The 22774-nt window shown below is 45.7% G+C and overlaps 2 protein-coding genes across 3 annotated transcripts in view; both read left to right on the top strand.

Annotated features, from left to right (window-relative positions):
• Nucleotides 1-10246, top strand: part of Cdh1 (cadherin 1) — a 68972-nt gene extending 58726 nt beyond the window's left edge. Inside the window, exons 10-16 of the mRNA XM_021170407.2 lie at nucleotides 959-1203; nucleotides 2069-2214; nucleotides 3987-4211; nucleotides 4465-4692; nucleotides 5666-5796; nucleotides 6460-6603; nucleotides 8386-10246. Of these exons, the coding sequence (XP_021026066.1) occupies nucleotides 959-1203; nucleotides 2069-2214; nucleotides 3987-4211; nucleotides 4465-4692; nucleotides 5666-5796; nucleotides 6460-6603; nucleotides 8386-8595 (1329 nt within the window). The 3' untranslated portion in view covers nucleotides 8596-10246. The remainder of the gene's footprint in view (nucleotides 1-958; nucleotides 1204-2068; nucleotides 2215-3986; nucleotides 4212-4464; nucleotides 4693-5665; nucleotides 5797-6459; nucleotides 6604-8385) is intronic.
• A 7009-nt stretch (nucleotides 10247-17255) lies between these two features.
• Nucleotides 17256-22774, top strand: part of Tango6 (transport and golgi organization 6 homolog) — a 176682-nt gene continuing 171163 nt past the window's right edge. For both annotated transcript variants that reach the window (XM_085843607.1, XM_021169882.2), the window contains exon 1: nucleotides 17256-17473. In XM_085843607.1, coding sequence (XP_085699733.1) covers nucleotides 17371-17473 — 103 coding nt within the window. In that variant the 5' untranslated portion in view covers nucleotides 17256-17370. The remainder of the gene's footprint in view (nucleotides 17474-22774) is intronic.

The raw sequence follows: 22774 nt of genomic DNA, 5'->3' as shown, positions 1-22774 counted from the left end.
GCTCAACACTGGCAGGGGAGAGGTTGGAAGTCTGAGGGTGGCACTGACCTGCTGGGGCTTGCAGAACTCTCATGACTGTTTTCCTGGGTCCTTAGAAGTGAGATTGGTATGGCTCCTTCGAAAAATATTCTAAAGCCTGAGGCTAGGCAGCAGAGCCTGTGGGTCCTGACCCCTTTTGGGGTGGGGGTGGGGGTGCTAAGACCACCTGAAAACATATTTACATTATTATTCATAACAGTAGCCAAATTACAGTTATGAAGTAGCAATGAAAATAATTTTATGGTTGGGGTCACCACAACAGGAGGAACTGTATTAAAAGCTCGCAGCATTAGGAAAGTTAAGAACCACTGGGCTGGAGAGATGATGGCTCCGTGGTTAAGAGCACTTGTTACTCTGTAGAGGACTTACATGGCAGGTCACAACTGCTGGTAAATCTTTGGAATATGTCCAAATTAAAAGTGGGGAAGACTTACTGGTAAATTTAGCAAACGTTAGTTAGTAGATGCCTAGAGTGTCTATAGAGCTTTAGTGCCCTCTTCAGCAAGTGAGCAGCCATGTTTGAGAACTACTGTCAACCAAAAAATGGTATCTGAGCCAGCTGGTGGCAGTGCGCATCTTTAATCTCAGTACTTGGGAGGCAGAGGCATGTGGGTCTCTGTGAATTCAAGACCAGCCTAGTCTACAGTGTGAGTTCTGGATAGCTAGCTAGGGCTCCAGAGAAATCCTGTCTCAGGGAGGAAAAAATACAACAAAAAACCCTAAAGATTATAGCTGAAACTAAACCCCTCCAAAAAAATTTCTTTTTGGACTAACCATTTTTTAAAGCTTATATATTTGTTCAGTGGCAGTGGTGGTCGAACACAGGACCTTAAGCGTGCTGGGCAGGTGCTCTACCACCGAGCCACACACCCGATCTGTGGTATTTTAGTTTTAACTTTGTCTTTCTGCTGTTCTCTAGGGCTTGGATTTTGAGGCCAAGCAGCAATACATTCTTCATGTGAGAGTGGAGAACGAGGAACCCTTTGAGGGGTCTCTTGTCCCTTCCACAGCCACTGTCACCGTGGACGTGATAGATGTGAATGAAGCCCCCATCTTTATGCCTGTGGAGAGGAGAGTTGAAGTGCCGGAAGACTTTGGTGTGGGTCAGGAAATCACATCTTATACCGCTCGAGAGCCGGACACGTTCATGGGTCAGAAGATCACGTGAGTAGGATCACTTTCAGTGGCCACTGTTGAGTGGGTGTTGATTTGTAGTCACACTTCTTTTTTGAGACAGGGTCTCACTGTAGTTCTCACTGTCCTGGAACTTGTTTTGTAGACCAGATTGGCCTCAAACTCATAGAGCTCCTTCTACCTCCCTAGTTCTGGGACTAAAGTAAAGGCATGTGTCACCATGGCTGACCACTTTGGCTTTTTAATACATAATTTATATATTCATTTATGTAACTATAAATATAGCCATTTGGGGCTGGCGAGATGGCTCAGCAGTTAAGAATGCCGACTGCTCTTCCAAAGGTCCTGAGTTCAAATACCAGCAACCACATGGTGGCTAACAACCATCCGTAATGAAATCTGATGCCCTCTTCTGGAGTGTCTGAAGACAGCTACAGTGTACTTACATATAATAAATAAATAAATCTTAAATTAAAGAAAAATATATAGCCATTTGTCATGTAATGATAATACATTCTGATTTATGTGTCCACGACAAGGGGGCCGGGGTTTCACTGAAGAATTGGCCATTCGGTGGGCAGCCAGTGAGTCTCAGGTCCCAGGGTATCACACGCCCCACCTTTTTTACTAAAGGACTGGGGTTCACACCAACATGGAAGCTCATAAGCATGTGTAACTCTAGTTCCTGGGGATCTGATACCTCTTCTAACTTCCTGCACCATGTGAGACACATATATATATACATCCAGGCGCACACACATAGATAAAATTAGTGTTTATAATATATATGCGTATATGTATTTAGAAGGGGCAACTGTGTAACAAGTGAAGAGGACCTGTGACCTTCCTCAGTTCCTTTGCTGTTCCTATTCTCACCCAGAGCTTGTGCCCTCAGGTATCGGATTTGGAGAGACACTGCCAACTGGCTAGAGATTAACCCAGAGACTGGTGCCATTTTCACGCGCGCTGAGATGGACAGAGAAGACACTGAGCATGTGAAGAACAGCACATACGTAGCTCTCATCATCGCCACGGATGACGGTATGGACACCGTGTGGTCCCATCCCCATTGTGGCCTGGGCTTCATCCCTCTCCAGCTTGTTTGCACCCTCTGCCTCTGCCTTACTAGGTGGGGGGGGGGGGGGATTCATTCTTTCTTTTATCTATAACAAACAATCAATCATAACATAAAACTTTTGGTAACTGAATTCCAAACTTTAGATCGAGTAGACTTTCCCCCTTCCCCCTTCTCCCTTTCTGCACTTGAATCTCACTCCTTCCTGCAGGAACTTGGGTTTGTCTCTCAGGTTCATGGTTGTGAACTCACTATTACTTAATTCTTACAATCTTCAACTTTTTTCTCTTTTATTTTGAATTTTATGTGTGTCTTAGGGTTTCATTTCTGTGAAGAGACACCATGACCAAGGCAACTCTTTTTTTTTTTTTTTAAGATTTATTTATTATTCATTTTATGTATATGACTATACTGTAGCTGTCTTCAGACGCACCAGAAAAGGGCATCAGATCCCATTACAGATGGTTGTGAGCCACCATGTGGTTGCTGGGAATTGAACTCGGGACCTCTGGAAGAGTTGTCAGTGCTCTTAACCACTAAGCCATCTCTCCAGCCCCCAAGGCAACTCTTACAAAGGAAAACATTTGGGGCTGGCTAAAAGTTTCAGAGGTTTAGTCCATTATCGTCATGGCAGGAAGCCGAGAGGCATGCAGGCAGTGGTGCTAGAGAAGGAGCTGAGAGTTGTACATCTTCATCCAAGGGCAGCTAGGAAGAGGCTCTGATTTTATACTAGGTGGAGCCTAGGCACGGGAGACCTCAAAGCTTACCCCCACAGTTACACACATCCTCCCACAAGACCACACCAACTTGAGTAAGGCCACACCTCCTAATAGTGCCCCTTTTTGTAGGGCAAGCATTCAAACACACGAGTCTATGGGAGCCAAACCTATCCATACTACTACAATGTGTATGGGTATTGCAGCCTGCCTGTGTTCCTGTTATCCACAGAGGATGGTCTCCTGGAACTGGAGTTACAGACAGTCAGGAGCTACTATGAAAGTGCTAAAAACTGAACCCTAAGCATTCTTAGTCACTGGGCTGTCTCTTCGGCCCCTTTTTCCTTTTTGTATGGAAATGGGAACTGACCACAGTGCTAAGCACAGACGTGTGTTCTCTACTATATATATCTATATCTATATATATCTATATATATCTATCTATATATATATATATATATATATATATATATATATATATATATACCACGTGGATACCCCAAGATTTTTAGCTTTGTTTGTTTGTTTTGTTTTGTTTGTTTGTTTTTTGTTTTAGACACGGTTTCCCATATAACCTAGGCTAGTTTTGAACTTACGATGTAGCCCAAAAGACCTCAAAATGGATGTGCCCGCCCCCCACCTCCCATCCATTTCCAACAAATTCTACTGCACTCTGCTTTTTCTAACCTCCTAATAAGATCTGCCGGAGCCAGGCTTCTATAGGAGGTTGGGGTGGGATAAGGCTTTGTCTCAACAAACAAATGACAACAACAACAAAACAATAAACTCCCGAATTGGACTGTATTAGTAATGTACTAGAAAGAGAAGAAGAAAGCTGCCTTTGAAATGAGAAATAATCTAAGACGTTGTATACACAGCGTGCTTGTCAGAAAGCCGAGACAAGGGCAGGGCGCCTGTGGTTAGTGTGGAACCTGCTGAGGGGTCATGGGCAGACTAAGAATTTGACCTCCTGGAAGGTGACACTGTCCTTAATCTGTGACACCTTTTATGTTTTCCCATAGGTTCACCCATTGCCACCGGCACGGGGACTCTTCTCCTGGTCCTGTTAGATGTCAATGACAACGCTCCCATCCCAGAACCTCGAAACATGGAGTTCTGCCAGAGGAACCCACAGCCTCATATCATCACCATCTTGGATCCAGACCTTCCCCCCAACACGTCCCCCTTCACTGCTGAGCTAACCCATGGGGCCAGCGTCAACTGGACCATTGAGTATAATGACGCAGGTGTGAAGGCTCGCTGTCTTTAGAGAGGCTCTGCCTGTCCCGCTTCACCCTTCCCTTTGATATCTGGCCCTGGTTCCTTCTGCATTCATGCACGCTCCTTTTCCTCGTATTGCGTATTGCACGGTAACATGAACCCCAAGCAGTTCCTTCCTCCGTCACTTGATGTCTCTGGTTCCCTAAACCCTTCGATTCACTGAGCTTTTTTGCTCTGTCCCCTCTCCCGGTCTCATCGTTCCTGTTTTCCTTTCCCCAGCTCAAGAATCTCTCATTTTGCAACCAAGAAAGGACTTAGAGATTGGCGAATACAAAATCAATCTCAAGCTTGCGGATAACCAGAACAAAGACCAAGTGACCACGTTGGACGTCCATGTGTGTGACTGTGAAGGGACGGTCAACAACTGCATGAAGGCGGGAGCCGTGGAAGCAGGATTGGAAGTTCCTGCCATCCTTGGAATCCTTGGAGGGATCCTCGCCCTGCTGAGTAAGTTGGGATGGCAGGTGCTTCAGCCTGTGACCTCTAAAACCAGGAAGGACCATCTCCTAGGAGGAGCTTTAATTTGGGGTATAGGGGGCGCAGGATCCTTCTGTTCTGTCTCTTTGCGCTCTCCTAGATTGAGTGCATGTAAGTCCTTCAGTAAGTGGGACTTCAGACCCAGGATCCCCAGTGAGGCTCCTCAGATGCTTCATTTTAATCCAGTCCCCAAGGAATGCTGAGCTGGCAGCCAGGTTTACATATAGCTCGCTGTATTCGTTAGCACAGGCAAGGCTGGCAGCTACCATCACCTCCGAATTCCATCTTGGAGGGCAGATGAAAGGGGAAGTAGAGGCTGCCTACCTGCAGGTTGTAGATGTCAGCAGCACTCACATCTCATTGGCCCAAGTGTAGCCATGACAAATGACAAGGCATCCTGGAAGCTCCTCTCTTAGCTGGGTGATGATGAGCCCATTGCATGCTTGGGAGACAATGGTGATGGATGGAGGGTCGAGTGAGCAACGGATGGTGCCCGTGGCTGAAAAGATGAAGGAGAGTGGAGATGCTCGGAAGGAATCTGTCATTTTTGTTCGTGGTCTTTGTTCTGATTTTACCTGTAGAGAGTCCTGGGCTTGGTAAAATGCCATGAGGATTTCAATGATCAAAGATATGGGGTTTTGCTTATTGAGGATATACCTTGACTTTTTTTGTGGGGGGCAGTAGATAAAGTTGGGGAAATTCTCATATCAGACATTTGAAGCAGAAGTGGTGTCAGGAGCCAGATGTCAAACTTGCTTATCATTTTTATTGTATTGTTTTTTTGAGAAATGATCTCATCTGGCTGGACATGAGATAGTCCTCGTTCAGGTGGCTGCCCACCTGCCTGGTGGGGTAAGGCTGTGGCATTCCAGGACAGTGGTTTTCCCTGGTCTTTCCTGCGTGTGGCTCATCACTCTTCCCTGCCTTCCTTCCTTGTCTCCAGTTCTGATCCTGCTGCTCCTACTGTTTCTGCGGAGGAGAACGGTGGTCAAAGAGCCCCTGCTGCCACCAGATGATGATACCCGGGACAATGTGTATTACTATGATGAAGAAGGAGGTGGAGAAGAAGACCAGGTGGGTTTGAAAGATGGAGAACTTTAAATCTGATTAAGGGGTGTTGGGTAGGCTATGTTAGTCATCACCCTACTGTACTGCTATGGAGGACAGAACTCCGTGGTCACAAGAATTCAAGTTTCTTCCCCAGACATTCTTGTGTTCTTTACACTGTTGGTTGATTACATTGAGACTCACAACATCTGTAAATCAGTGAGGGGCTCTCCCAACCAGGCAGCGTTGTGATGAAAGACTCTAAGCTGCAGCCTATGCTCAGGTCTGCTGCACGGGAGCCTCATGTGAGCTGCAGTAGGCATGCGTTGCTGTCTTATTGCCTGAAGCCCCTCACATGCCAGAGCCCATTTTTAACAGACAGGACACTACTAGCATCAGCTGTGACAGGGAGGACTAAGCATTTGCCAGGTGATTAACCGATAATCATGTTCCGAGAAACGAGTAAGACTCAATAGCTTGAGTTCATGCAGTCCCCAAGGGCTCCTTTTTCTTTCAGTTTGCATCAGGAGACTTGTAGTTTGGAAAATGCCATTTCATATGCATTTGGGCACTTTGGGGGTCGTTTGGCTTTGTCCATCAGCATAGTCTGTGATGCCATGAAGCAAGCCCTGCCCTGTGCGAGCAGCTGCTTCTTTCTCACAGGCTCTCATGCTCTGCTCTTCTCTCTAGGACTTTGATTTGAGCCAGCTGCACAGGGGCCTGGATGCCCGACCGGAAGTGACTCGAAATGATGTGGCTCCCACCCTCATGAGCGTGCCCCAGTATCGTCCCCGTCCTGCCAATCCTGATGAAATTGGAAACTTCATCGATGAAGTGAGTAGACAAGGCTGTGAGCCAAGTCACAGTACATCTCTTAACTCCGAACCAAGGAGAAAAATGTTCTAAATGAGGAGAACCTTCCAATGGTTGCTGTACTGTGCCTACATCCCCGAGACAAAAGCAAAATCTACTTGTAGAGATTTAGGACACCTAGGAGTTACAAAGCAAATCTGCTTTGCATGAGTTTCCTGCACTCGTTACACCTGTTTGGGGGAGTGTCATAGGGAGCCAGAGGCCGCTCGGCAGGTAGATAAAACAGCATCTCAGCTACCTGAGGACCGGAGTTGGTGCCGAGCAGGCATGGTGGCCTGTTTATTCTAGTGTTCAGATTAGAGCATCCTGAATCAGCAAGCTCTAGGTTCTCTTGAGAGACCTTGTCTCAGTAAAGGAGGTGAAGAAAAGTTGAGGAAGACCCCTGATATTGTCAACCTTGGGTTTTCATATGCACATGTGCACACATATGTGCACACAAAAACACGCTATACATAGCACACACAGTGTTTTCCAGATTACCTAAGGCCCCTAAAAATAGCATCCCTCATGTAACATACTCACGTAACGTACTTGTATGTGTTAGAAATACTTTCAGCTCTGATCAAAACACTGAAACAGATAATAGGAGATGCTGGGTTCAGCATTCTATTCTGTTGAAAACATATGCACATATATAACATATTAACTCTTCTACCATCCTGCTCCATTATTTTGCTGTCTTAGGTATGTTTCTTTTTCTTTTTTTTTTTCCCTTCTTTTTTTTTTACTTTTCTTTTTCAAGACAGGGTTTCTCCATATAGCCCCAGCTGTCCTGGAACTCTCTTTGTAGACCAGGCTGGCTTCAATCTCAGAGCCCCACCTGCCGCTGCATTCCCAAGTGCTGGGATTAAAGGTGTGGGCTGCCACTGCCCGGTATTGGTTACTTTTTTTTTTTGCTGTGCTAAGACACCACGCCTAAGGTGCTTACAGAAGGAAGAATCTAATTTGGGGCTCTAGAAGGTTAGAGTCCATGACGATCATGGCAGGGAGCCTGGCAGTGGGTAGACATGCACAGCTGGAGCAGGAGCTGCGAGCTCATGTTTCGAGGCCAGCCTGGTCTGCAAAGTGAGTTCCAGGACAGCCAGGGCTATACAGAGAAACCCTGTCCCAAAAAACAAAAAACAAAACAAAAAAAACCAACCAACCAACCAAACAAACAAAAAACGTCAAGCCTTGGCCATGCCTTTAATCCTTGCACTTGGGCGATAGTAGGTAGCAGGTGTATCTCTGAGTTTGAAGCCAACCTGATCTACAGGGGGAGTTCCAGGATGTCCAGGAAAAACCTGGATTCAAAGAAAAGCAGAAAAAGACTCAAGCCTGTTCTCAGTAGCACACCTTCTCCAACAAGGCCACACCTCTTAATCCTTCAAAATTGTTCCGAATTCAAACACTGGCTGGCTTTGTATGTACTTGCTATGTAGACCAGGCTGGTCTTGAAGTATGTAGCAGAGGAGGACTTTGAATTCCTGATTTCCCCAACTTCAGAATTAACATTTAACAATAACAGTTTGTCATCTGTCCTTTGAGGATTTTCTGGGCTGAACTGTAACCTACGTGAATTAGTATGACGAGTCTCGTTACTCTTACCCTCTGTCCAGCCTGGCCTTGTGACTTGGCCTTCTGTGCTGGGGTGTGTGTGTGTGTGTACCTTGAAGGGGTTAACTACTCCTTGGTTACCTTTTCGTGCTTGGGGTGTTGCTTGCCTCTGATGCATACTGATAAGTACGGTGCTCTTCCCTTTAGAACCTGAAGGCAGCTGACAGCGACCCCACGGCACCCCCTTATGACTCTCTGTTGGTGTTCGATTACGAGGGCAGTGGTTCTGAAGCTGCTAGCCTGAGCTCACTGAACTCCTCTGAGTCGGATCAGGACCAGGACTACGATTATCTGAACGAGTGGGGCAACAGATTCAAGAAGCTGGCGGACATGTACGGCGGTGGCGAGGATGACTAGGGGACTAGCAAGTCTCCCCCGTGTGGCACTGTGGGAGATGCAGAATAATTGTATCAGTCTTTCAGCTCCTTCCCTGAGTGTGTAGAAAAAAGACTGATCTAAGAAGTGTGCAGATTGCATAGTGGTCTCACTCTCCCTACCGGACTGTCTGTGTTAGGATGGTTTTCACTGATTGTTGAAATCTTTTTTTTTTATTATTTTTTATTTTTACAGTGCTGGATATGAACTGTGTCTTTTTTTGTTTGTTTGTTTCTATTTTTGTTCTTTTGAGCTATGATCTGTTCCAGACACACAGCCCCAAGCCCCTCACCCCTCACTAATTTTTTACATTGTGTACTTGTCCTCAGTTACCATGTTTGCTGTATTCTAATAGCCACTCATGTTCCTGAATTCTGTTGCCCTGCCCAGGTGATATTCTAGGATGCAGAAATGCCTGGGCCCTTTTATGGTGAGAGACAGGTATCTTGGTGTGGGTGCAACTGCGCTGGATAGTGTGTGTGTTCCCAAGATCTTTCGTGGTGTTCCCTCTCCACCTCCAGAGAACTCACTTGCAGTGGCATTCCTTGTTCGGCTATGTGTCTGGGGCAGAACAAAAAAAAAAAAAGGGACCACTATGCATGCTGCACACATCTCAGATTCTTAGGTGCACACCTGATTCTTAGGTGCATGCCATAGTGGGATATGTTGCTTTGATCGGAACTTGCAGGGAGGTTTTCGGGCACCATTTTGGTTTCTTGCGTTTCTTTCAAACCAAAACTAAAGAATGGTTGTTCTCTGAGAGAGACTGGAGTGCCACCACCAAAGACTGAGGAGAGAAAAGGAGAGAAGCCAAACTTGGGGACAGCAACATGTCAGCGAACCCTGCCAGTTGGCACACCGATGGTGAGGGTACACAGGTGGCAAGACCTGTCCCACAAGATTTCTGGAAGACAAGGGGTATCTCAACCAGTGTTTTCTGGCTGGAATCCTTGCCCATGTATTCCTGAAGCCCAGGAAATGCACCCCTCCAATGCCTGCTCTTGATGGTAGCTACAGAAAATGCTGGCTGATTTAAACCCAAGTTGCCCAGTTCTGAGTAGAAAACTGAGAATATGCTGGGTGTGGTGGCGCACACCTTTAAGCCCAGCATTCAGGAGTCAGAGGCAGTCGGATCTCCCTGAGTTTGAGGCCAGCCTGGTATATATAGTAAGCGAATTCTAGGACAGCCAGGGCTACACAGAAAAACCCTGTCTCTGCAAACCAAAAGAGAAAACTAAGAATATTATAAATTGTGCATTTTCTCAGGAAGCAGGAAGAGAACACGGGAAGAGAACATTCTAACGGGAAAAAGGAGACAAGGCCTTTGAGAGTTTTCTTTTCATTCAAAATGCAAATCTCATCTTTTTGATAACCACTGGAAAGAATTTTATTGAAAGTTCTGTATTACCTAACTTTGGAAGAAAATGATGACCACAATCAGCTGTGAGAACTGTTGATTTCTCTGTAGTTTAATCATGTAATGTTGATTGAGTGTCCTTTGTACGTAGTTTGAGAGTATGTGTGTGGGTGCTGATAATTTTGTATTTTGTGGGGGGTGGAAAAGGTAAGCCCTTGAAACCGTTCTCTTAAGATGCATTTTTATGAATTTTATTAAAGAGTTTTGTTAAACTGTTGTGAGGCTCCCTTGATTTGACTCTGCCAGGATTCCTAGACAAAAGGACAGAGGTGAACTCAGATCATGGGAGCTTCCAGCTGATGTGTCTTCTCCATGCTTTGGGGGTCCTGCATGGGGAGGAAATGCTTATTCCACGGGGTCACTGCTCAGAGCCCCATCCATGTGATGTGTGGTGGGAGCAATAAGTACCAAGGCCACTGGGACATGGGGGACCTGCGAGCTTCAGGACTGTCAGCAGACATTTTCCAACAGTAATGGAGGCAGTGATTCTGTGCAGAGGAAGACTGGCCTCCCCTGAGTGACATTTGTCAGTTCCTTTCCGCTGCCCACTCCCTGCTCCGTGATAGTACAGACTGAGCCTAGGACCTTTCGAGCGCTAGGTGAGTGTTCTGCCTTTCAGAAACACCCCCAGCTTCTTCGTGCTTTGTACTCTTCTGTAAATTATGTTCTTTACTTTTTAATAACGATAGCGTGTGTGTGTGTGTGCATGAGTGCTGGTGACCATGGAGATCAGTTGTCAGACCCTCTTCAGCTAGTTAGAGGAGGTTGGTTATGTGCCACCCTTCGTGTGCTAGGAACTGAAGTTTGAGTCCTGTAAGAGCAGTGTGCACTCAACCATAGAACTTTCCTCTCTGCTCCCCCCTTTTTTTTAATGCATATGCATTTTGTGGTATTGGAAACTGACCCTGGGATTATATGACTGAGTCAGTTGAGCAAGATGACATTTGACAGCTTCCAATCGACAGTAGCCAGCAGATGCTGCTGTCAGCTCGCAGGATAGTCCTCATAATAAGAAATATCAATTTACTCCTGTGGAAAAACCATGGTGATAGGAGTATAACTTTCTTCTTAACTTCATACATGAGCAGTTTTCTTTTCTGACTGGTGCATGCCATGTGTGTGTAGAGAGAAGGCCAGAAGTAGGCAGCATCAGATCCCCTGGAGCTGCCAGTTGCAGGCCTTTCAAGGTGCACCTATCTGTATTATAGCTTGCTTCAGAGCCTTATTCCTTCATAGGGAAATGTAAGATCCCATTGCACACAGATGCCACATTTTTTTCCCATCTTGGGTTGGAATGACACGGGCATGGACACCTCTTCTAGTCCTTGCTTTGGGTTCTTTTAGGAATAAACCATGAGGTGGAATTGCTAGGGCATCTGGGATCCCGATTATTCTCTTAGGCAACAACAGCAGTGTGATTTTGTAGGAGAATCTTTGTTCCTGGGACACAAATGCTGAAAGGGTGGAGGGTTAGGCTATCTAGAAGGTAATAGGACAATGGTTAATGGTTCAGAAACATGTACTGAGAGATACCAAGAAAGCAAAAGCAGAAAGAAATACAGTGATTGGGTCCAGGTGAAAGGCTGCGTGCCCTGCCCCAGGATTTTGTTTTTAAAACTATAGCCTGAAACTGCCATGTAGTTCACTCTGTTATTGAACTTGCACTCCTGTCTCAGCTCTGAGTGCTGGATTACAGCCCCACACCTGCCTACGTTGACTCTGTTCTTTATTCTTTGAAGTTGGAAAGAAGTAAGGAGCCCGGAAAGAAATCTTACAAAACTGGCTGTCCTAGGGTCATTCTGTTACTGTGATAAAATACTGACCAAAAGCTACTTGGAGAGGAAAGAGTTTATTTCACTCATACTTTCGGGCCATAGTCTGTCACTGATGGAAGTCGGGGCAGGGACTTGAAGCAGAATCCACGGAGGAATGGAGCTCATTTGCTAATGGCCAGCTGGCTTTGGGTGGAGGGAGCAGGAAGGACTTAACTGCAGCTCTGGATAACCTGTGACTTGCTATGTAGATGTTGCTGGCCCCACACTCACAGAGGTCTGTCTGCCTCTGTCTCCCAAGTGCTGGGATTAAAGGTATAGATTACTCATACCTAGAGCCTCAGCTAGTTTTCTTACCCAGTTCAGGTTTGCCAGCTTAGGGATGGTGCTGCCCACTGTGGGCTGCTCTCTTTCACGTTAATCATTTGTCAGACAGTCCCTTATTGTATTGGCCAATTCAACCTGAGTAATACTATTTTGAGCCTCTAGGTTGTGTCAGGTTGACAGAGGATGCTAATTAGGACATCTGGTCAAATGATGTTTCAAAGCCATTCAGTGATGGGATAGAGATAGTCTTTTCTATACATGGGCTATGAAGATTGGCTAATGGCATGGGAAGGAATGAGCCTGAGCCTTCACTTTCCTAATATATTGATTGTTGCTCAATGGATAAAAGCCTAGATAGAATGGCTAAAACTATAGAACTCTTAAGAGGACAGCAGGGAAAGTTGCGATGTAGGACTGATTCTCTGAACGTGAGAGCGGATGTATAAATAACAGAAGAGACAAGATAAGGGCTGGAGTGTCTGTCGTTCAGTAGGAGAATGCTAGCCTAGCATGACTGAGCCGGGAGATGTTGCCGGGAGATAAAGAAATGCAAACATTCTAGCTATCACCAATGGCTCTCAAAGATGGTCTCCCCAAGAACCCTTAATAGGCTGGCATCTTTCCTGGAAACTCTGTGCTTGTACGACAGCCATTGATCCCCTGAAAGCTCTTAGGTTTGTTAGTTCTGAGTTTAGCAAACAGGAGACAAGCAACTCCTGTGTACTTTGATGGTTTGTGCAGCTGCTGCCCCTCAAGTCTTGATAATGGGCTCCTTGTTGGATGGCTGTCAACGGAATGAGTTTTACATGAATACCTCCCAGAGTCTATCTTAAACACCCCCAGATGTGTCTTTGCACAGGGTCGGTCTTCTGGGTATAGTCTTGTGAAGCTTGGCTGTGATGGATGCTTAACAGTATATTACTGTGGAGCTCCCAGATGTAGGTTTATGCTTGTTTTCTAATTCCTTTGCCTTTTCATCTCTTCCTCTCCCTCCTCCCCTTCCCTCTCCCCTCCCTCCCCCTCCTTTTGTTGTTTTTTTTTGTTTGTTTGTTTGTTTTTGTTTTTTGAGACAGGATTTCTCTGTGTAGCCCTGGCTGTCCTGCAACTTGCTCTATAGACCTGAGATCTTGCCTGCCTCTGCCTCTCTGCCTCTGCGTGCTGGATTAAAGACACACATCATTTTAGATCATCTTATTTTATGTGGTATGGGTGTTTTGTTTAATTTCTTTTTTAGGTTGTTTTATTTTATGTGTATGTGTACACGCCTGGTACCTGTGGAGGATAGAAGAAGGCATCAGAGCCTCTAAAGTTGAAATTACAGATGGTTGTGAGCCACCATGTGGGTGTTGGGAACCAAACCTGAGGCTTCTACAAGAGTAACAAGTGCTCTCTCTCTCTTAGCCTTTGAGCCATTTCTCTAGCCCTGTTTATTTGTTTTGTTTGCTTATTTGCTTTTTTGAGACAGGGTGTCCACTGGCCTGAAACTTACTGAGTAGACTCCAGGGATCCGGTGTGCACACCAGCTTTTTCTAGATTTTCTTTCTTTTAAGAATTTTTTTTGTTTTGAGCCGGCCAGTGGTGGCGCACGCCTTTTAATCCCAGCACTTGGGAGGCAAAGGCAGGCAGATTTCTGAGTTCGAGGCCAGTATGGTCTACAGACTGAGTTCCAGGACAGCCAGGGCTACACAGAGAAACCAAAACAAAAAACAAAAAAAGAATTTTTTTCTCATGTGGGTTTTAGGAATCAAACTTCTCTCTCTCTCTCTCTCTTTTTTTTTTTTTGATTGTGAGACAAGCCCTCACTCACTCAACTTTTCCTTCCATATCCCCCCTTTCTTTTAATTAAAAAAATCACGATTTATTCAGTGTGGGTACAGTTCGGGTGGTTGTGCATGAGGAAGTCATAGGACCTCGTAGGCACCAGGGAGTCCGTTTTCTCAGTCCTGGGGATAAAACTCAAGTTTTGTGTCAGACTTGGTGACAACCACCTTTATCTGATGAGCCATCTTGCTGCGCATCCCACTCCCCCATTTTTTGAGACAAGTAGCCCTGACTGGTCTTGAACTCTCTATGAACATCAGCTGGCCTCAAACTCAAGCAATCCTGCCTTAGCCTGCTGAGCTCAAGAACCTGTCTAAGTTGTACAACATTTAATCACTTTTCGTAATTTTTCCCAGGATGAGTTTGTGCATATACTGGAGGAAAATTGTCTAGTTCTAAAAGCCTGTAAGGGATGTACACAATGAAAGAACATCAATGTCACTTTCAAGGCTGTGTATTTTCCCATAAAACACAACTCCCCATGTAAAAATGTCCACAGGAGCCAGGCAGTGGTGGTCTTTAATCCTCAGTGTGTGTGTGTGTGTGTGTGTGTGTGTGTGTGTGTGTGTGTGAGTGCACGTCTTAGCCACAGCATTTGAGGAAGAGATAGTGAAGAGTCACCATTCCGTAACCATTTTCCCCTGTTGCAAATACTGCCTCTAAGTGTTACAGCTCTGAGCGGGGAAGATATCCTGGCAGCAGGGAGCCAAGGAGTACCACAAGGTTGCACGACATAACAAACCTCACACAAAAGATTTATTGGGGAAGGAGGGAGGAGGGTGGTTGCCTCTGCTCTTGCAATAAGCAGAGGGAAGTGAGCAGGAGAGGCTCACTTTCTTTGGGGAGGTGGGGACTGGAGGGATTTGGAGCTCAGGGATTGGTGAATCTTCAAACCAGGACGTGAGCTCAGACCTTTTACCCCACATTGGCAGTGATTGACAATGGTTCTTTTAAACTTCTCCCAGTAGCCTTGGAACCACGTTTTCTTTTCATTTTTAGAGGCTGGAAAGTGGATGGGTTTGGGTTGGAACCCAGAAGAATGAGATAGACCACGAGGGGGCAGACGACCTAGCTCTGAGGAATGAATTAAACAGAAAGCTTCTTTCCCCATGACTGAGACTACATGTGGAGTCTAGGGCAGGAGTCAACCATGCTCCAGCCCAGTGTGCCCCAGGGAGGGTGGAGGAACATTTTACACATTTCCAATGCTACACAGTTTACAATTTTAGACCTTGAGATGGGAAATGGCAGTGATAGCAGATCATGATTGGGTTTTGAGGTATTGTCTCCTTTTCCTTTTCTTCGACCTGCTTCAGTCTTCAGAGTGCAGTTATCGGTATTTACTGGGGAGGGGCAAGCATGCTAAAGATTGAATTCCCAAACGCATCGACCTGGGGCAGGAAGAGGATCAGTAAGAGGGGTAGAAATGGACAATGGGGCCGGGCGTGGTGGCGTACGCCTTTAATCCCAGCACTGGAGAGGCAGAGGCAGGCGGATTTCTGAGTTCGAGGCCAGCCTGTTCTACAAAGTGAGTTCCAGGACAGCCAGGTCTATAAAGAGAAACCCTGTCTCGAAAAACCAAAAAAAAAAAAAAAAAAAAAAAAAAAAAAGAAAGAAAAAAAAGAAATGGACATGGGAAGAATGGCCTGGGGTGGGTGTGGGGGGCGTATAAACAAAGGACAATCGTGTATGTGGGGTAAAGATGTAATGATTTATTCCTTATAAATAAAAATAACTAAAAATAATTAATTAAAAAGCAAACCCTAGCATTGGTCCAGGCATGGTGGCACACGCCTTTAGATGAATCTCTTCAGGTTTGAGGGCATCCTGGTCTACAAATCAAGTTCTAGGACTGCCAGGGCGATTACACCCCAACCCTGTCTCAAAAAACAAAACGGAAATAACCCCAAACCACCCACCCACCCAACAACATTGACAACTGGGATCTTTAACTGTCCCTAATAGGAATTGTGGAGGTGAAAAAAAACTTCCGATAATTATCTGAATCTCAAACTTAGTTTCATTTCCATATAAACATAATGGGGCGGGATTTATGGTTTTAGTATTAAGTGAATCTTCTAGTAATGTAATAGTCCTATAAATAGGACACAGAGGAACATTGCTAAGGACATTTTAAAGACTCACCGCTGGCGATGCCAATGCAGTTTATTGGGAGAGAGCATGCACTAGAGGCTCTGGCTTTAAATTCCATCACCCAACAAAACCAAGATATTCCAATGGGGCTGTTTGTAGCTAACACCTTCACAGATACAGGGTATGTGTATGTGCATATTTATCTTTAGATTTTTAAAGAATTATTTATTCTACAGTTATGAGTATTTTGCCTGTATGTGTGTCTGTGCCCCACATGAGTGGCTGGTCCTCTTGGAAGCCAGAAGAGGGTATTGGATCTCCTAGAATTGGAGTTGTACATGGCTGTGAGCCACCTTGTAGGTGATGGGAATTAAACCTGGGTCCTCTACAAGACCAACACCACGGATCCATCTCTCTATCCCCATGTGTATTTACTTTTAAATGTCAGAAAAAGGAATCAGTAATACAGAGTTGAATATTTTTTGTTACTGTTACTTTTGGGGACAAAGGTATGAACTTGTCTTGCCACCTCAGCTTCCCTGAATGCTGGTGTCACTGGTGTGAGCTTCTCTTTCAGGGTCTATGTACATCTGTGAACTTTATTGTGTTTCGTTCAGTACTTGAAAATTTACATACTAAAATGTATATTATTTTTACGAGAAACTATTTCTGCCCCTCCCCCACCCCCTGGGTTGACGTGCTGAGGACCGAACTCATGGTTGTGTGCTCTATTGCTGGATAACATTTCTAGCCCTTCATAGCTTTGAGACGGTCTCACTAAGCTGCCTTCACTGGTTTTGAACACGTGATCCTCCTTCTATAGCCTCTATAGTAGCTGAGATTCGAAGCATGGGCCACCATGCAAGACTATTTGTGTTCTTTCTCTTTTTGTTTTGAATTAGGGTCTCTCAGAATTCCTGGTTGGCCTTGAGCTTACTATGTAGACCAGGCTGGCCTCTGGTTCTAAGTACTAGACTTAAAAATATACGTCACCACATTGGTCTTTTATTTTTCCTTTTCAATTATATTTTCTTTAAAAAAAATTTTTTTTTTGGTTTTTCGAGATTAAAAATATTTTTAAAGTTATGCTTGTGCATGCGTGTGTATGCGTATGAGTTGTGCTGGACCTGACAACAACACAAGAAACTTGTTTTTTTTTTTTTTTTTTTTAACCTTCGGAGAAGGGGCGTTCCAGACAGAGTAGGCCCCGCCCCAGGTCTTGGGCCCCGCCCTCCAGCAGAGGGCACGCCTCCGCCACACTCAAAATGGCGGCCGCGCTGGCCCACTTGGGTTTTTGAGCACATCGCAGGTCGCTCCACTCCAGTCATGGCGGCCTCCGGACCGGCGGCGGCTGCGCCGAGTGGCGTTCTGGTGACATGTGGTCTGGAGCAGGTTCTGGAAGCGCTGAAGTTGCTGCTGAGCCCGGGAGGTGAGAGGACGAGTCTCGGCGCGGGGCTGGACCTGAGGCTCGCGGGGTCGCGGGTCACCCAGGCTCGCCCTGGCTGCTACCGCATGTTTCCCGCAGGCCCTCCCGGCATCTCCATCCCCACTCCGGGGAGCGCTTGGGCCCTGTGCAGTCTCACTTAAAACTTAAACTGAAGCTCCAGGAAAGGGCCTGCAGTCCGCTGACCGCTGATGCCGGCCGAGGTCCGTTGGGCGCCTCGCTGAGCAGCGGCTTCGGTCCACTGTTTGCTCCAGCGCAGCCCTGACACAGGGACTGGAGACGCCTTCACACAGGTGTAATGTGACGTCCCAACCGCTTGAGGGCCCCGAGCCTGGTGTGCACGCTTGAGATTTGTACAAAATGCCAAGTGACCAGAGATGCCCAGCAGGGACGTTTTTTGGCTGAATTTGAGGAAGATTTTTAAGGGTTTCCGTTTTGGTATCAGAGGTGCACAGTCACCTTTAATCACTTTGTTGAGTTAACTTCCCAGTTTAGTATTTGAAGGGACCTTGGGAATAGTGAGACCTTGCATTCTCACTGTTGAGTCCCAATTTGTGGTGGTTTGACTGCCTCTGCCTCTCAAATGCTGGGATTAAAGGCAAGCATGACCATTCACACCTCCTGCCCCTTTCTTTCTTTAGACGGGGTATCACTGTATAGTTAAGGTTCGTCCTGGAACTCACACCCCAAATCAGGTGGTTATATAGAGGGACGACCATGGACCTAGAACTCAGTTCTGCCTGATCTCCTTGTCAGACTAAGGCAGATTATTCAGAATAGAACTTCTGATGGCACCTGGAAATGTAGAAGGGTGTAAGAAAATAGGATCCTGCTGGGCGTGGTGGCACACGCCTTTAATCCCAGCACTTTGGAGGCAGAGGCAGGCGGATTTCTGAGTTCGAGGCCAGCCTGGTCTACAAAGTGAGTTCCAGGACAGCCAGGGCTATACAGAGAAACCCTGTCTCGAAAAACAAAAACAAAACAAAAAAGAAAGAAAATAGGATCCTAATTATAAACACAGCATGTCTGGGTGCGTGTAGAATTATCAAGGTAAAGGTACATGTACGATCACAAGGTGAACACTCTCAGTCTTAAATGTGGACCCCCACACTACAGCTGCAAACATTACAGCGTACTTAGTGGGACATGAAAAGTAATTAGTAGTAGATGATTGCCTGCTAAGCGCCAGTCCCCATAGTCCATTTACTTGTAGATCATCTAGTCCTCACAGCAGTCTCCTAACTATTAATAGGCATTAATTTTTGCAGAGGAACGTACGTGTACGTTGGAAATTGCCCAAAGTAAATCAAGTACGTGACAAACCTCAGTTCCTTCACTAAAAGCTTGCAAAATATACTCTCTTGCCCCAATTAAGAGTCAACGGCAGGGTACGGATTCTATTTATGTTTGTATGCCTATTTCTGTGAGTGTATGTATGCTGTGTGCATGCAGTAGCCCACAGACGCCAAAAGAAGGTGTCAGTTTATCTGGAACTGGGAGTTACAGGCAGTTGTATCACATGGGTGCTAAGACCCAATCCCCAGTCTCCTCCAGTGCAGAAAGTGGTCTTGCCCAATGAACCATCCTTCTGGCTTCCATATTAAAAGGAAAAAGAAAAAGATTTATTTTATTTTTTTTAATAATATGTATGTGTGGGTATGTATGTGTGAGTGGAGTTATCCAGAGAAACCAGAAGTGTCAGATCTCCCTGGAGCTGGAGTTATGGGCAGTTGAGGCATCTGACATGGGTGCTGGGAACTGAACTTGTATCTTCTGTCTTTTAACTTACTAATGGAGAGATCCCTTGTTCAGCAGTTGGCAGGCATAGCTATTGGGTTGGTTTAGTTTTGATTTGTTTTTTCCCCCAGTTTTGAGATAGGGTCTCATGTACCCCACATAATGAAGGGTAATCTTGAATTCCTGTACCATATTATGAACTTAAATTTCTGATTCTTTTACCTCCGTCACCTGAATGCTGGGATTACAGGCCTGAACTATCACATCGGTTTATGTAGTACTGGGGCATCAAACCGAGGGCATCTTGCCTGCTGGACAATCAGTCTACCAGCTGAACTACATCCACACCACTGTTTACAAACACTCTTGTTTGAAAGGGAAAAAATAGTATGCTAAAATTCTTCGTTTTTAAAGAAGATTTACGCTATATTTATTTATGTGTATGTGTGTGGGTACCCATGGAGACCAGAAGAGGGCATTAAATCCTTTGGAAATGGAGTTATATGAGGTTGTGAACCCTTTTATGCGGGCGCTGGGAACTAGATTCTGGTTCTGTGAGAGGGCGCTAAGTGCTCTCAGCTGCTGAGCCATCTCTCCAGCCCCCTAAATTATACTATGTTGTGTGTGTAGACTATTGTGTACTGTGTGCATCTGGATGTGGCTTTTTTGTTCTTTTCTGTCCTTTTTCTCTTCATTTTTCATTTTTCATTTTTTTTTGGAATGACTTTTTAAAGAGAACGTTTCATGTTATAGCCCAGGCTGCCCTGGAACTCTCTGTGTAGTGCAGGCTGGACTCAAACTAATGGCAATAACTGCCTCAGTCTCCTGAGTAACGGGGTTACAGGTGTGCACCACCAAGCTGGCTGTTTCGTTCTTTTGTTTTGGTGTTGGGGATCAAACCCCAGGTCTGTGCTTGCATATGCTGTACCAGGTTTAGTTTACTCCTGCAGAGTGTGTGTGTGTTTGGGACAGGGTGTAGCTCTGAACCCTTGACACCTGCTTTATAGAACAGGCTAGCCTCAGATTTGGGGGATTTGCTTGCCTCTACCTCCCAAGTTCTCAAGTTTGAGTGCCTGTACTGGCCATCTGGATCTTTTTTGGTGAGGGTAGGTCCCCTCTACCCCCGGGTTTGGGTCAGGGTCTTACTCTTTAGCTAAAGCTAGCCTAGAATTTACTGTGGAGAACAGGCTGGCCTTGCAGCAGTCTTTGTGCCTCATTGTCCTGAGTGCTGCGTTAACAGATGTCACCACTCTGACTTCCTGTAGTAACATTTTAAAGGAGAAATAACTGGTAAAGTGCGGCCTTGCTTTATATGTTTAATCTCTTTTTGTGTGTGATGCTGCAGATCAAACTGACATATGTGTACATCCCCAGCCCTGGCTCACAGTTACTGTACTAGTCAGTCAGTCAGTCAGTTAGTCAGTCAGTCAGTCAGTCTATTTATCTATCTGTCAACTTGACACGACCTAGGGTCATTTGCTAGGGAATTTGCTAGGGAATCTCAGTTGAGAAAATGCCTCCATCAGATTGGCCTGTAGTGGAGTCTGAGGTGCATTTTCTTCGTTAATGATTGATGTGGGAGGACCCGGCACACTGTGGGCAGTGCCTGGGCAGGTGGTCCAGGGTTGTATAAAAAGGAAGGGGAGCAGCCATGGGAAACAAGCCAGGAAGCGGCATTCCTCGTGGTCTCTGCTTCAGGTCCTGCCACAGCATCCCTAGATGATGGACTTTAAGCCATAAGCCAGAGAAACCCTGTCCTCCCCAAGCTGCTTTTGGTCGTGGTGTTTGTCAAAGCAGTCAGTGCAAATGAACGCCGTTATTAGGGAATTGTTTTCTCCTTGCAGACTTCTTGACATGGGTCCTTCATGCCACATTTTGAGAACTGTTACTTTAGCTTCAGTGTTGGCGTATTTATTGTTTTATTGTGTTCTAATCCCTCTACCAGCAGGTAGGAGAGAGAGGAGGTTAGAGGGGAAAGGGGTGTAGACCTTTATAGGCTACTTCCTGCTGGTTAGGGCTGTTGGGTTCCTTGGGCAAGTCCATTCTTCATCCTCATATCTCTAACTTCTGTCAAACTGCAACAGTATCTAGGAAAAGTGAGGGTGGGGGAGGGGAGCTGGGGTGGCCAGCTGGGGTTGGGGAGCAGCAGCCACCTTCTTCACCTCCCACCAATCCTGGGGCTCTGGTATTTATACTTTCTCCAGAATCCCCAGAACTAAACCATCTGCAGCTGACAAAGATCATGCCCCCTCCTAGAGCATTGAGACAAGTTAAAGGCTGTAGACAAACTGAAGCAGTCCCATATCCCACACCAGGGATTAAACAAAAAATATATAATCCCAGCACTCGGGAGGCGGAGGCAGGCGGATTTCTGAGTTCGAGGCCAGCCTGGTCTACAAAGTGAGTTCCAGGACAGCCAGGGCTATACAGAGAAACCCTGTCTCGAAAAACCAAACCAAATATATATATATATATATATATATATATATATATATATATATATATATAAAACATAACTGAACAGCCGGGCATGGTGGCGCATGCCTTTAATCCCAGCACTCGGGAGGCAGAGGCAGGCGGATTTCTGAGTTCGAGGCCAGCCTGGTCTACAAAGTGAGTTCCAGGGCAGCCAGGGCTATACAGAGAAACCCTGTCTCAAAAAAAACCAAAAAAAAAAACCAACCAAACAAAAAAAAAACATAACTGAAATCAAAATTCTCAGAACTCACCAGACATGGTGCCTCTAATCCCAGCACTCAGTAGTCTGGGCTTGAAACAGCAAGACCGTTTTTCAAAGCTAAGCTGGTGGGGGGGGGGAAGGATCTGGGGTTTGCTGCTGAAGAAAAAGAGGAGCCAAGCCAGGTGGCCCATGCCTTTAATTTCAGCACTCTGGTGGTAGAGGAGGATGGATCTTTGTGAGTTCAAGGCCAGACTGGTGCTCAGAGCAAGTTCCAGGACGGCCAGGGCTACACAGAGAAACCCTGTCTCAAAAAACAAAAAAACAAAAAAAAACCCCAAAGAACCCACCAAAACAAAAACAAACAAACAACCCCCCCAAGTCAACCAACCACACCCCCCCCCCCCCAAAAAAAGGGAAGAAAAAAAAGAAGCGAACATTTTGAGGTATTTTATTTCGTCATATGGCCAGTAGAGGGCAGTGAAGACTGCTGTATCACAGGTCTCCAGCACTGCACTAAGCTCTTGCTTTAATCACTGCCTGTTTGGCCGCGGGAATGGGAGTCGTGTAGAGATTGGATGCTGATCTGAATGGTTAGCATCAGTTACAAGCTCACATTTCTTGTTTAGGTGTGCATTTGTTGAAGGAACCATGTTTTAATGCTAGTGGGCCAGGATACTTGGTCTGGTCAGCCCTAGTTTTATAACCTTTAAATAGCTTTTTATGTACGGAAGCAATATGATTTACTACAGGATAATTTCAGATGTAATTAAGTGAAGAAAGAAAAGCTGTGCAGGGCGATGGCTCACTTGGTATTGCGTTTGCTATGCAAGTGTGAGGATCTGAGTTCGGATCCCGGCACTCATGTGAAA

The sequence above is a fragment of the Mus caroli genome, unplaced genomic scaffold (assembly GCF_978045245.1).
Source record: "Mus caroli unplaced genomic scaffold, Mus_caroli_1 scaffold_10, whole genome shotgun sequence".
NCBI lineage: Eukaryota > Metazoa > Chordata > Mammalia > Rodentia > Muridae > Mus > Mus caroli.
Note: the sequence above shows the minus strand (reverse complement) of the source record. Positions and strands in the feature narration are given on the sequence as shown.